This window comes from Temnothorax americanus, unplaced genomic scaffold (genome assembly GCF_048541705.1).
Source record: "Temnothorax americanus isolate GAGA-0224 unplaced genomic scaffold, ASM4854170v1 Scaffold15, whole genome shotgun sequence".
Classification (NCBI taxonomy): domain Eukaryota; kingdom Metazoa; phylum Arthropoda; class Insecta; order Hymenoptera; family Formicidae; genus Temnothorax; species Temnothorax americanus.
The window spans coordinates 4,021,629-4,036,443 of NW_027509286.1; the positions used below are offsets into that span (position 1 = coordinate 4,021,629).

Consider the following 14,815-nt stretch of genomic DNA (forward strand, 5'->3'; position numbering starts at 1 on the left):
ACTGTTATATATTGCATATTATTATAATGCAAATATCCTTTTAGATAGTTGACTTAATCAACATAATTAACGGAATATGATATATTATTAAATATAAATCAAACTTAATTTTAGATTACATTGAATAACTTTATTTTAATTAAAATACATATGAACGTATTCATATGTATACATATAACGTAAATTTAGAACTTATATGAATTAAGATGATTTATCTACGGATCGCTCGTTCATTGTACATCGCATCGCATATGGTACCGTACAACAACAACAATGGCAACGGGCTGTCAACTGGTCAGAGACAATCGAGAAAAATCGGCGAAATGGAGCCATTTGCGCTGACGTTTCCACTCGCTTTTCGCGAGACCTATCGTGCCGATCGTATAAATTTCAGCCCCGATCAGATTACAGGCGACTCGTGTCGAAACCCGAGGCTCTCCGGCGCGTTCCGGAATCAAGTCCCGCGCGCAATAAAAACGGAATATGTGCTTTCGTTTGTGCAACGCGACCCGAGACTGTATTTCATCCTCGCGGTGTCGCGTGTCGTGTCGATCCATCACGTTCGTCATTATGTGCGCCGCTTTTACATTGAATATTTATCAGTTCTTTAAGTTTCTTCTCCCGACAATATCACGTCACGCTTGCACGTAGATCAGGGAAATGAAAAACCGGATAATTATAAATACGATATAAATAAGCGCAACGAGCATAAATATTCTTGTCGCGTTTATCGCGACGATGAATTAAACCATTAATTAATCTTACCGCGCCTCCCGGGACAATTCAACGTTGGAAATCAACGTCGTTGCTTCACGTTTAGAACTCGCGTAAATTCGCGCGAAATAATTTGCCACGTCGACGTACGAATGGCCGCGCATTAATAATAATGCACCGCTGATATTTCTGAACAATTCTCACGAATCCCGTTCCTTCCTCCTATCCTCGATGTCCCTCCGGGGGTGATGCCCATTCTCCTTCTGACATTCACCCCGACCGTTGCTATCGTACGCTGACCTAATTGCCCTAGTTCACTCGGGCTCGGTCAGTCAGTTACAGCGCTTCTGGTTTCCAGAGGTTCCGGAGACCCCACCCCGACCTCGATCCATGGCGCCCCCGATGTCCCGTAACAGCGCGAGTGGCACCGGAGTCGGCGCCGGAGGTTGGGGAGACGCCCTCCTCGCCAGAGCTCTCTTTGCCTATCTTAGCTCGGGGGAGAATCAGTTGAGCTTTCTGGAGGGTGATCTCATCGCGCTGATGGGTAAGTCTGATCTCGCAACGTTCGTAGATACGATACACGGTGTCCTAAAGTTCTAGCACTTACGATCGCAGCTATCGCGTAATGAATTAAACAGAGTGCGGGGTACATCGGTCAACGATCGCACCAGGAACGGCATATATATATATATATATATATATATATATATATATATATATCTTAATTTTTTAAAAATACTTTTTGAGGAGAAAATGCCAATTAATTAAAATTTATATTAATCGCAACATTGATGATATCAAAATGAGATTATCTATTTTAATTAATATTTAGTTACCCAATTATTAATATTTATCGTAGAATAATTACTAGAATTGTAATTAACTGTAATTTTGAGCTCACATGTCAACGGTATTTTGCGCGCACCGGAGATATTTAGAGGCAACGATGAGATAAAGATAAATTTAAATTGCTTTCTTTCTCCGGTTTTTTAAATGTTTACAATTAAAAAGAATCTCCATTGCGAAAATGTTAATGAGGCCGGGAGCGCAAGCGAGTTTCAAGAATTTGCATATTTCTCGTTCTTTTTTTCAGGAGACCGTCAGAAGGGATGGCAATTCGGTGAAAATCTGCGCACTCAAAGCACGGGGTGGTTTCCTTTGGCGTACACCGAAATTATAATCGACGACACTTTGGGGTAAGTAAACCTTCCCGATCTCGAGTAGGGTAATGCCGAAATTTCGCACTTATGGTCGCTCGTTATATTAACCCTTCCAACTCCAAACATTTTGCGTTGAAATCCCGCGTGCATTTGAGATAATAAATTGGTAAACATTCTCACGTGGACCTTAAACCGCGCACCTATTATTATATCAGTTGTCTTTTTCATTATTGATTACTCTATTATTTCTGTTAAATATCAATTATTATTTTGTCAATAGTTATTACACGATTTGTTTCTTTTTTGTCACTACGTGTAGAGTAACTCTGCTGGTATATACGTCGCAGCTAAGGGAAACTTAATTTATTGAGTACTATTTACTATAATGTTCAAGGCAAATGAATTATACCAATAAAAACTTTATATTGTCTACTACTATAAAAAAATAGAAATATAAAATATTCATTCTTTGTATTTAAGGGGTATTCCTTTCACGGAAGAGCGTATTTTGTAGGCGCTTAAGCATGGCCTCAGCAAACTCTTGTATATTGCATTAAACTTATATAAAATCAAGTTATAATTGATTGTTATGTTTAATTATAAGAAAAAGTGAAAATATTATGTGTATTTAGAAATTTTTCATTTTTCGGTAAATTTTACTGTCAGAACCACGGTCTTACAGGTCTGGAAACTTCAATGGTGGGGGTAGGTCGATTAGTGAAGTTGGTGTTTAAGTCATCTAATAGCCACTAGAGTCGTTGCGATCGATGTTCGCGCGGTGGCGAGGGACGCCGGACGCCGGGGGGGATATTTGTCATATGAAATTTGGCGGAGTGGTTTTGTGTCAACTTCGTAGTCTCGACATTATGGGTTCGAATCTCCGTGCCCTTAAGTTTTTTTTAATCCTTTCACAATAATAATGTGATAAATAATAATGCTTTAAATAATTAAAGACTACAAATTAATAAAATATGTATATGAAATAAATACGAGTTTTTATTCTGAAAATTAAGAACAAATAAAAATAAATTTTATGTTTATTTTTATCCTTTTTTTTATTTTTGTGGGTATTCCAGGTTGTCAATTCAAGGTAAGTATAACGAATAAAATCTTTAATTTTATCTTCTTTTATTTTATTTTTAAAATTTTTGCAGGTATTTTTTTCAGTTTTTAAAATCAAGTACATACGAAAGAAAATATAAATCAATCCTTCAATTTTCGCGGACAGGGTCCACTGGCATGTGGGTTCCTCGGGGGGTACGATCGTATCGTAGGAGCTAATTATTATCGGCCACTAAGCTTTTTTGAGGTATAATTAATTAATAAAAATTAAATATGTCTATATATATTTTTTTTTAAACAGTATTTAAACTGTTTTTTTATTGATTTGATATAAAAGTATGTTTTAATTGTTATTGATTATTTGATAAATAACTGTAGAATATAGTAAAGAGTGATTCTCTCCAAATTTTTAGGGAATCACGGAAACGATTTAGCAAGTATTTGCGACAAGACGCGGTTTCTCTTAATTTGTTATTAATTTTTTATTAACAATTTATTCTTTAGCAGTCTTTAACAAAGAGCGATATTCTTATCAAATAATTTAAAAACCGCTACAGAATAAATTGTTAATAAAAAATTAATAACAATTAAGGAAAACCGCGTCTTGTCGCAAATGTTTGTTAAATTATTTTGTTATTATACAAGAACGTGATTCCCTAAAAATTTGGAGAAAATCGCTCTTTGCTATTCTAAAGTTATTTATCGAATAATCAATAACAATTAATTAAAACATTGTTATATCAAATCGATGAAAAAATTGTTTGAACATTGTTAAAAATATATATATAGATATATTTAATCTTTATTAATTAATTATATCTCAAAAAAGCCCAGTGGCCGATAATAATTAGCCTACGATACGTTTGTACCACCCCGAGGAACCCACATGACATTTGAACGTCTCCCTCCCGCGAGACGTTTCGCTGTTAGCGCCCGCTGCTTGCTTCAGCTATACGAGTTTTCGGGTTACGTTCATCTGCGGACTTCGATGACAGCGACGAGTAGTGGCTATGCTAGAAACTAAATGCATCTTCGATAAGCGACCATGCCCCCACCACTAGAATTAGCGGTAGTCTCCAGATCTGTATGTAAAACCGTGGTCAGAACAATATGGTAACGTTGCGCGGTAATTATATAGAATAGCTACTGCACCTCAAAAATGAATAAAAATAGGCTGATTCGACGCATTTTGGCACGAAACGAAAGAATCTGGCAGAAAAATGCGGCGGTCTGCCCCGCGACGCGAGATATTTAGCGTTAAAGTTGACGATTCTTAGGTTAGAAATCCTGTCATACCGACGTGATGTAGCGACTACGAACATGCTCTGCAGCCATATGCGCATGCTCAGTGGCCGCACGCGCATGCAGCAGATCACGTGACAACTGTTTGGTTGGTGAGTCAGAAGTGTAACATAATTCGAAATGATATTCTTTCGGCGTATAGATTAGTGATGCTTTAAAAGTATTTAAGTGTTTAAAGCGCGTCAACTAACCTATGTAGATTAGTATCGCTCTTTAAAAGTATTTAACTGTTTAATGATTTTTGTTAAAGCAGGGCACACACACGTGTGTATGTCCTGCTTTATAGAAGTTGGTATATGAAAAGCACATATTTATATATTGTAGAAAATCACAACTTCTATAAAGCAGGACATACACACCGTGTGTGTGCCCTGCTTTAACGAAAATCACAACTTCTATAAAGCAGAACATACACACGTGTGTGTGTGCCCTGCTTTAACGAAAATCACAACCTAATAAACCACATTTCAAGTCAACTTTTAACATAAATATTTTGTTTAAATATTTGGTGACTTTGTATTTTTATTGGCACTATCGAAAGTATAGAGTTTAGCGATCGAATATGTGTGTAGCGCAGTTAATATTTAATATCTTAAGATATTTGATAAACAAATTATTACATTGAAATGTGGAAAATAGACTTTTTCGATAACGTCACATATAAATATCGAATTTCCAAAGTCATAATTCTTCTTTATATGTTCGGTAATGTGGTTTAATTTTTTTTCTGGCGTAAAGATATGCATTTTAACTTTCTTGTACCAAAAAATCAGTTAATTCTTTGGTGTCATGAAAGGAATACCTTAATAAAATAAACTTTTAGAAACTCTTGCATTTTTGCCATATATCCCAGAGGAGTGGGTTGTATGACATTCATGGGTGAAATATACGCCTTATAAAAAATTACAAATAATCCTCTTTTATTGCGTTTGTATCGAAATTATTGTTGCCTCTTTTCCGCGATGCCGATTGGTTATCTCGATTGATTGCCGCGCCGTAGCTTGCTTCATCCCGTGAGGGACTGTCATCGCGGAGTGTGGCGAGTTTCGTGCGAGTAGTGCGTCGTGTGTGTCGTGATGTGACAGCTCGCGTCGTGTCGCGAGATTACTCGTCCCGCGTCGTGTCGCGAGGTTAATATTATTATTAATGTAATCTCTCATCATTATTATAAATATAAAATCGTTTAATTCTGAATTCCGGTCGCGTCACGCAAGGATCGAAGTGCCACGCGAAATATCAGCGGATCGGAGATAGGTAATTGATTATAGTGACTCCTCTTCTAAGTAGGTATTGTTGTCACTTTTCCGCGATGCCGATTGGTTCTCTTGCTGCGCTTACTTCATTTGCAGCTGTCATTGTATATTTTGACAGTTGTGTGTATCAAGGGTTAATAGTATAATAGTAATAGCATAATGTTAAAGCTAAATAGCGCGCGCGAGGCGCGCGTCTGTAGTGTCTAGTGTTTATAAATAAGGCAATAAAATGTCATAATGATATAATGTAATAAGTTATAAAATGTGTGTAAGAAGTTTATTAAGATGTAAGAATAATAAACAAATTATAAAACTGAAAAATTTTAAAAAGAAAATAGAAGAGCGATAGAGATGCATTAAAGATTATTATTGTTATATAATCCAAAAAAAGAAGGAAAAAGAACACATAGGAGATTTCGAGTTTTACAAAGTATCTGTATTATGGCATAAATCCCGCATGCTAACTTGCCGTATATCCTAAACGACCTAAACAGGAGCGATATACAAGATATTAAGTTAAACAAAAAATACAAGAGCTATAATATGCACTTGTATTTTGCTATATTCCATCATTTATTATCCCTCTACACTTATCATGAAATAACCATTAAACCTTTTACATTCGTTACAGTAATTATTTTACGAAGGTCGTAACACAAGATTGCGCTTCTTATTATACTACGGTGAAAAATCGATTCAACTCACGACAGTTTCGTTAATATTAACAGTAAAGAACTGAAATTACAACACAATACTAAGATGGTATAAAAGCACATAACAGAATAATTGCGACCAAGTATTTTCATTCCTTCTATTTTTTCTGACATTTGCTGCGTAAAACCTCGCGCGGCGTAAATACCAGAGTTACTCTATAATATTATCAAAGATGAGAGAAGTTTAATATGTACTTAAAAATCCGAGAAATCAAATCCAATTGTTGTTTTTCGAAATACATGTAGGATTCAAAGCCATTTTGCGTCCAGGTTTGGGTCTACTTGAAAGTATTGCTTTTATTCTTTAAACTAATCATAGCATCGAAACTACCCATATAGATTCAAATCTACTTGTAAGATATTTAATTCCATCACTAAATATTATCTTTGAAAAATTTACTAAAATAATTTAGTTTTTTGAATCAGAATGAGGCAGATAACTTTGAGGTATTGCGTTTTTTACCGCTAATTTAAGCTTATCACTTATTCGACCGATTTTTGAAAATTTTCGGATTAATTTCCACGGTACATACATTGCGCTATTTAATTATGCAAAGATCGCCGAGTCACGGAGCGAGCAACGGTAGGACTCCGGAGCCACAAGCCATACCTCCGTGCAAGCCGCCGCCCTCTCGACCGCCGGTCACGCCGGCCAGTATCGATGAACCATCTGGTGGGACCATCGGCGCCGGTAGCAGCTCTACCAATAATAGCACTAATGCTAACAACAATAACAACAGCAGCAGCAATGCCGGAACGCCGACCAATACTGCAAGCATCTTAGCGACTCCGACCGCGCGTCAATCGAAATCGGTGAGACAATAAATCGACGTATTGGCGAACGTTTTCGATTATTGGTCGGTTTTTTATGCAATTCGTGTATCAATCTGCTATCGAATCGCAACGTTGTTCGCGTCTGTCACATAAAATCTTTCCCAATGCTTCAATGCTATTGTCGCATGTAGAAATACATCGTGAAAGATTAATAACATTTCGGCAGTTCCTTTTAGCCGTCCCGACATCTTTTGTCGATATTGTTTTTTCAGAGCGTCAGTCCAGGGTTTACCTGGACTGGACTTGAGGTAAACTTTACTGTAGAAACGCGCTCACGTGTACACGTCGCAGCCCCAAGATTGATTAGGATGCGGAGTGGGTGAGACGCAAAGGGAATCGTTTCGTCTGCCTTTCAGATCCGTCCATCAGGCACGTTGCCCGCGGTGCTGGCCGGAGGGCGAAGGGTGCAGCCACCCATGCCCCCGGTACCACCTCCGGCGATGACGTCCCTTCACAGCAGCAACGACAGCGGCTTCTCCAACGAGCCCCCGGTACAGCCCGATGTCGATTACAGCGACGACGAGGCGTTGAGGTAAGTCCAAAATCTACCCCAAGCTGCAAAGTCATCCCTGCTCTTCGCGTAACATTAGTTAGACTTCCCCATGTACGTCATATAAGCTGCGGTCCACTTGACGCTACAAATTCTTTGGAGCGTCCTCCTTCTTCTTCTTCTTTCTTCATTGAAAGAAAAGAGAAGAGGAATGCTTCAAAGCATTTGTAGCGTCAAGTGGACCGCAGCCATAAACTGCAAGCTACGGAATTTATGTAAAGAGAAAACGAGCTTATATTACGCACGCGCATGAGAGAAAAGACGCAATTCTATTAATTATGTGTTGAAAACAATGTTGGACCAATAAATCGATCGTGGTATCACCTACGGTAATATGGAGATTGCGGGCAAATAAATCGTAAATTTAAGTAATCTATATATTCAATGAAGACAGTCTTTTCCTCTCGTAACTTGTGGCTCGAATCGTTTTAGCTGAGAGTTTACGTAGCTGACACAGTCTACATGATCAAACCGAAAAAATTTCGCTGAATTCACATCTTAGTGGAACATGGACGCGAAAATGATCTCTTCGTTTACTTTTGACAACATACACACAGTAATTGATCTCCTAGCAAGTCCGTGTAACATCGGATACTGACCTCAGCATAATTGAGCCGGTTTCGACCCTTGGTTTACATCAGTTACGCGTAAACTGCCATTATTCATCCACAGACGTCCGATACCAGACAAATCACTTATTACTTGGTACTTTAGGCCCTTTGATACCTTCACTCTCCGAACATCGCGTCCTGATAACTAGCCGATAAGCGCAACTCCCGCTTTGTCCTATTCAGCGTGATTGAAGCTTTGTATCATTGTAGATCCGTTGTTGCGCTATCTACTGCCTCCCTGTAATTAGTGCGATTTTCACCCCGCTTTCACCGTCTCCACCTTCGGCACTCAATTGGATTGGTTTGCGACGCTATTGTGAGGAATAAAAATTCGACGGTGGCGGATGCTGTAGCCACACGCGCGTTTTACATTCACACACATCTCCGGCATTGAAAAAACTGTGATTAATTTCGAATAAAGCGAAATCGAATTGTCACAATTCTTCAATACCGGTCTTGAATAGAATTTACTTTCCTTGCTTGCTGATTGCTGCGCGCATGACTGATTGTGCGATATGACATTATTTACAATCAAAATGTGTTTAGATATTTACTCGGCTTGTGCGGCTGTCAATGTGATTATCTTTAAAAGATCTGTTATTAGAAGTTTTGTAAAATTTACGATAACAGATTGACATTAATGTTGGTTATAGAATATGACCGATATATAATAGATCTTTTGACATTTCTCAAGTTGAATTTAAATATCGTCAATATGCATACATATACATATAATCGCCTTTTTTACTTCTTTCTTTTTCGCTATTTAAATAAATGAGCTTTTCGTATACGTTTGACTTTATTATGACTGTTGTTATATATTTATTGTATAATCTTTATTTGTTTCAATGTTGCATGGATACCAAATAATCCATCTTCCTATGTCATATTTTCCATCATCTACGACTTCGCTATACTTTGCTCATTTTTCATTTAAAAAGAAAAAAATTTTAATTATCCTGCGATTCAATTTACTTTAATATCTACCTTTAATAACTTGTTTACAACGAAAGCAACTATAAACAAATTATTTTTATTTTTTCTGGACTGAACTTTTCTCCAGCCGCTCATCTTCCACTCGGAAAATTAGTAATATCTGTTTCTTCGAAATTGTCTCTCCTTCTTGTAGATACCGCATGCGCTATCGTGGTCGCTGGAAATAAACCGCCGTGGTGGTGGTCCTCCGCGTCTCCAACAGCCTCCCCCTTTCTAATCCTTTTCTTCCGCATTTCTTTTTCTCTTTTTTATTGACCGCGCCGCGCACGCAGACGGCGCCGGAAGCCGCGAAGCGGAGGAGATCGTCCTTCGCCGAAGGACGAGAAGCAGTCGAAGGAGTGGGAGAATGACTCCTGGAAAACGATCCCACGCGATGAGAAGTCTTGGCAGCTGTATCGCACAGCGATGGATCTCTGGGCGGAGTCTAAGGCCAACCAGGTAAACGAAGACTCGAAGAAGTACTTCGAAATGGAGAATGGCGATTTTGCGTTGGAGAACGGCGATATGAAGAAAAGGAAGAACAAGAAAGCTGCGCAAGCACTGAATGAACGTCCCAGCCCGAATCAGCGCACCAAGATAATGGACGAGCGAAGTATCCTCGCCGCTACTCGTCGTGGTGATCAGCGACGCGTCGACAAGCGGACGCAAGCGGAAACTGAGGAAGACGAGCTCGAGGACGAGGAGAACTTTGGCGGTGAGTACCATAGCAACAACAAGTTCTACACAGATAATCAAGAAGCTCAACAGGAGCGAAGAGGCACTTTTGAAGCGGAGAAATACGCCAAGTCCACGAGCTCGTCGTCAGACTCCGACGACGAGAGCACCATCACCATACCGGAGCCGGGCCGCAAGGTCGAACATATAGCGCAGAAGCTCGAGCAGACCGCGCAGAAGTATGCGCGCGAGCATAGCCCGCCCAAGTTCCTCGAGCGCCGCGAGAGATCCACCGCGACAGAGTACAAGAGTCTCGAGAGAGAAACGCGCAAGACGGCTCTTTCGCGCGATCGTCGCGAGAGACCCTCTATGGAATACAAAAGTCTGGAGCGCGGTCGAGACGGCGGCCAGAAAAACTTGGAGCAGGCTCGTCGCGACGACAAGGTGCGCTTACGAGATGACAAGCGCGTGCGGGACGATAAGCACTCATTCGAGCGGGGTTCCCGCGAGGACAAGCCGAACTTCGAGCGCACGAGAGAGGACAAGCAGAGCTTTGAGCGCTCGAGGGAGGAGAAGCAAAACTTGGAGCACACAAGAGAGGACAAACAAGGCTTTGAACGCTCGAAGGAGGATAAGCAAGTCTTCGATCTCCCGAGAGAAGACAAACAGGGTTTCCAGCGGCCCCGCGAGAACACGCAATCGTACGAGCGAGCCCACGCTCGCTCCAGAAACGAGCAGGAGCGCGCATATATGGAACAGCGGAAGGAAGTAATGGGTTACGAACAAACGTTTGACAAGAACCGCAACAAGACGGTCGAGCGACTGTCCAGTCGACGATTCGAGCGACCACGGCCTCCGTCGCAAGAGGCTCCGGAACGGCCCTCGATGGGACCTTATCGAGAGCGTAGATACTCCGATAAGGAGGAGGCGATTTACGGAGAGACCGGCCGATACGGAGTAGGCTCGCTCGAGAGAGATCGCGGTTACGAATCAAATTTCGAGACAAAGTTGGAGAGGACAAAGGCGATCGAAAGACACGGTTACCACTCGGGCCTATACGGTCCGGGTCTTCAGAAGCGAAACGCCGTACCGAGGATCAATGAACGAAGTAACGGCGACACCAATAATAATACGCTGAAAGTTGAGCGGAAACCTGTATCGCCGCGACAGGCGACCGCTATGGGCCATCTCTCGCAAACCGAAAGAGCCTACGATGAGTCGAAGAGCCCGAAACTCGTGAAACGGACCAAGTCTTTTTGGAAATTCCGCCGCGACTCAGAGGTGTTGGAGGGTATGGCGCTCTGGCAACATCGCTCGCTCGTGGACATCCCGAAGATGATCCGGAAGGAGGACAAGACGGCGGAGAACGAAGAGCGGCAGAGAAACTCCGAGGGCGGTAGCCCGAATTCAAGCCTGGGTAACAGCGAGGGCACCATCACGAACGAGAACCGGCACGAGGAACCTAAGCCGGCCGAGAGAAGCCATGTGCCTGACAAAACGGATTACTTCGAGGACTTCCCAACACCGGCGGAACGGTCCAAGATCACGGAAAGATCAGAATATAGGATGCAGCAGCAGCAGCAAGAGGAGCGTACGTATTTTGTCGGAAACGTATCGCGAAAGGCAATTATCGAGAAGGAACGAAGGCGTAGTCTTGAGGCGAAGCGGAACATGATTGTAGCTGAGCTGAAGGAGAACAACGAGAACAAGCGGCAAGGAATGATGCGCGGTAGGAGAAACTACGACGAGGAAGACGCGACGTTGAATTTCAGCGAGACTGAGGCCTCCGATGAGGAGTCTACATACAGTTGTATCGTCGTGAAGGACCAGAGCATACTGGAAAAGACGTTGCTACCAAGGACCAAGCTGAGAAGAGAGTCCGACCGAGATAGAAATAACTGCGGGCCCTGGTACGATCTCTGGGGCATGGACGCATCCGTCAATAAGAAAAAGAAGAAGCAGAAGCAGCAGTAAGTGAAACGACAGTTATGAAGAAAATGCTGAAGATGAATATATATATATATATATATATATATATATATATTGAGCTTAAAAAGATGACGAGGAATTGATGTATCTTTTAAGAGATGAAGACATTGAACGCAATGCAGCAAAGACAAAAAAAGAAAGATTGGATATAATCAAGAAGAAAAACCAATCAGCCTCATATTGCCATGTGAAAAACGACGAGAAAGACGAGGAAGAGGAGGAAAAGGAGGCTCCCACTGCATGCAATTTTCTTTTAATTTTTCATTAGTTTAGATGTACCCATAAAATGCGAGCGAGAGCTAACTCGAATCAAACTTGAATCAGCAAACAAACAATTGTTACCATTTACGTTATTAGTTTCACCTCAATTCTCCCAAGTTCTGCCAGTTATCTTGCTACCTGGCCATGAGCAAACTCTCGAATGATCGATTCAACATCCTATTGTGACGTTTACATTGGCTAATCTCTTCCTAGTGCTTTGTGTTATTGTCTTCAATGATTGGCTGTTGATGTTGTAGGAGCTTGCAGCATCGTCGAAGAAGGCGTTCGATACACTTTTGCGACGACTTCTAAGCGACTTTTCTCTTCGAAACAGAGCGAGCGACTTTGCTGGATGATACATCGCCATCGTGGCTCGTGTTGTTGTTCATCACTGCTGCACGCGTTAGCTTCCTTCGGTTATCGCTGGCATAGTACAAGTTATTTGCTAGATTATTCGCAACTGTTTCAAACTTTTGCCACTTTTTAGTTTTATCAGTCGCTTTAATTGTATTGATTTAATGTTGCACGTATTTTCTGGATATATATTCAGAATTCAAGAAAGCTTTTGATTAAATATTATTTGTATAACCGTCGAAGAACAAACTGAAAGACGGCGGCCGGATCAATTTTGATCGACATTTCTCAGATATAATTTATTTATAAATATTTGTGGACTTACGAATTTCAGATGACCTGGTTGTTATCAGATTAATCGATTTTAATTGAATTTGCTTGTTCTATAAAAGACATCAAATAATATTCCAAAATAAACGGGATAATAAAAAGTCTTCAATGCGTACACTCTAGAGGAAGAAAGTTACTCATTACAAAATTTCTTAGACGCTCGTCGAAAAATCTAGTTCGTGATCGTATTCGTGATCGTCCAACAATTACGAATGCGCATTCCAAGCCCTGATTAACTGTAATTAACGCCTTTCAGGACTAACATATTTGCGACTGTGAAGCTGCGAAAGACGAAGACTAACGACCGCTCGGCACCAGCGCTCTCATGAGACAAGCTTTTTTCCTAGATCGTGTGTCTCTTGCGATCCAGTAGCGATCCCATAATGCGGAAACGGGTGTGTCTCTCTCGTTGAACAAGTTCCTTCGTCGCGCAGCTCTCCACGCGAGACGAGAATCGACTGCCACGCGATTATATCTGTCCATGAATCCCTCTCAAAGTGAAAATACGGCGCTAACCCTTTCCGTATCCGTATGCCATATATGGTATATTGCATCTGCACTTTTTTTTACAATTTCTCTCGAGTATAATACCCATTTAGGAACCACCGCATGTGGACGTGGAACGACATATGGAGGCAGCTTGCAGGTTTCCGACGTTAAATAAAGTGTTGGCACGGTTCTACATCGCCAAACGAAGGATTAGCACTATAACAATGTTAGTTTTATACTTAAATAAAAAATCAGCACCGCAAGTGCGGTTCTCGGTAAAATAAAGGAGACAGCTAATTACGAAACGAGTTTTTCCACTGTTAACTACATGTTAACACGATTCTATAGTGTCGAATGAAAAACTCACGCAGTAAAAGTGGATCGAGTCCGTTGTTCATATAGTTCCACATAAAATCAAACTTGAAATAGATCTTTACATGAATTACGGACTTGCTTTATTCTTATTCTCAAGTCTTTTAATATATAGCAGCAAGTAGAGCTCTTCCGATAACTCGTACAACGAGTTTTAGAAATGAGTGAAGAGAAATCGTTGAAACTTCTACATTTACTGCTCTATCAATGTATAATATTTAATATTCTACTTAATATACACTTAATATTTGGTACTGAAAGGGTTAATGTTCGAGAATTTGATATATTTGAATTTTTTGTGTGCAACGCGTCATTTTTGAACCCGCGTTTTTAAACGTTTTTCAATATGCATTTTAAACTACATATAGATTTAGAGTATATTAAAATAATATATTCTAGTGTGTAATTTTTAAGTGCGAAACGAAAAAAAAGACGTCCAGTTTGGAATGGAGATGGGTTTTAAGGTAACCACTTTTTGTAATTTAAAGTAGTTAAGAATTCGAAGAAAACGCAAAAAAGCGACAGATGTTAATATATTATGAATAATATATTATGAATAATATATTAAAATTATACACGTTATATATATATATATATATATATATATATATATATATATATATATAAGCGATTGCGCGCTCGAATTTGATTTCGGCGGTTTGGGTTAGGCTAGACTAAAATAAAGCTGTTGTAATAAGAATCATGTATCATACGCATATACGTTATATATATTATATATATTATTGTTATTATATATATATACATCAGTTTTTTAACGTACGTTTGTTTTTTCTCGTTCCCTTTTTCCTCTCTTTATACCTATATATACAACTTTATCTGAAACATTTTTCCGTATCTTTTATATTTTTCGAGGTATTTGCCTGCGTCGATTAAAATAACTTACCCTGTGTATATATGTGATAAATTATTAATGTGACTATAATTTCGTGTAATCATTACTTTTCGGACTTTTATTTGATTTCGTAGATAAAATCAAGTGCTGCAGACACAACACCAAAACGATTTTAAGTTATTTGATATTTTCCACGTCACTCTGGTAACTTCTATTCTATCGGCAAGACTCCGGCACGTAATCCCAGAATTAAGTTACCCCCATAATTCTTCGTAGGAATATTTTAGGAGGAAATCCCGCGATTCCCGTCAGAAGATT

General features: G+C 39.9%; 1 protein-coding gene across 3 annotated transcripts in view; it reads left to right on the forward strand.

Moving 5' to 3' along the window:
* Irsp53 (Insulin receptor substrate 53 kDa) overlaps positions 1-14,424 on the forward strand; it is a 187,826-nt gene extending 173,402 nt beyond the window's left edge. For all 3 annotated transcript variants that reach the window (XM_077401912.1, XM_077401913.1, XM_077401915.1), the window contains 6 exons: positions 1,073-1,258; positions 1,808-1,910; positions 6,762-7,017; positions 7,395-7,570; positions 9,468-11,819; positions 11,935-14,424. In XM_077401912.1, coding sequence (XP_077258038.1) covers positions 1,073-1,258; positions 1,808-1,910; positions 6,762-7,017; positions 7,395-7,570; positions 9,468-11,819; positions 11,935-12,106 — 3,245 coding nt within the window. In that variant the 3' untranslated portion in view covers positions 12,107-14,424. The remainder of the gene's footprint in view (positions 1-1,072; positions 1,259-1,807; positions 1,911-6,761; positions 7,018-7,394; positions 7,571-9,467; positions 11,820-11,934) is intronic.
* Positions 14,425-14,815: the final 391 nt, after the last annotated feature.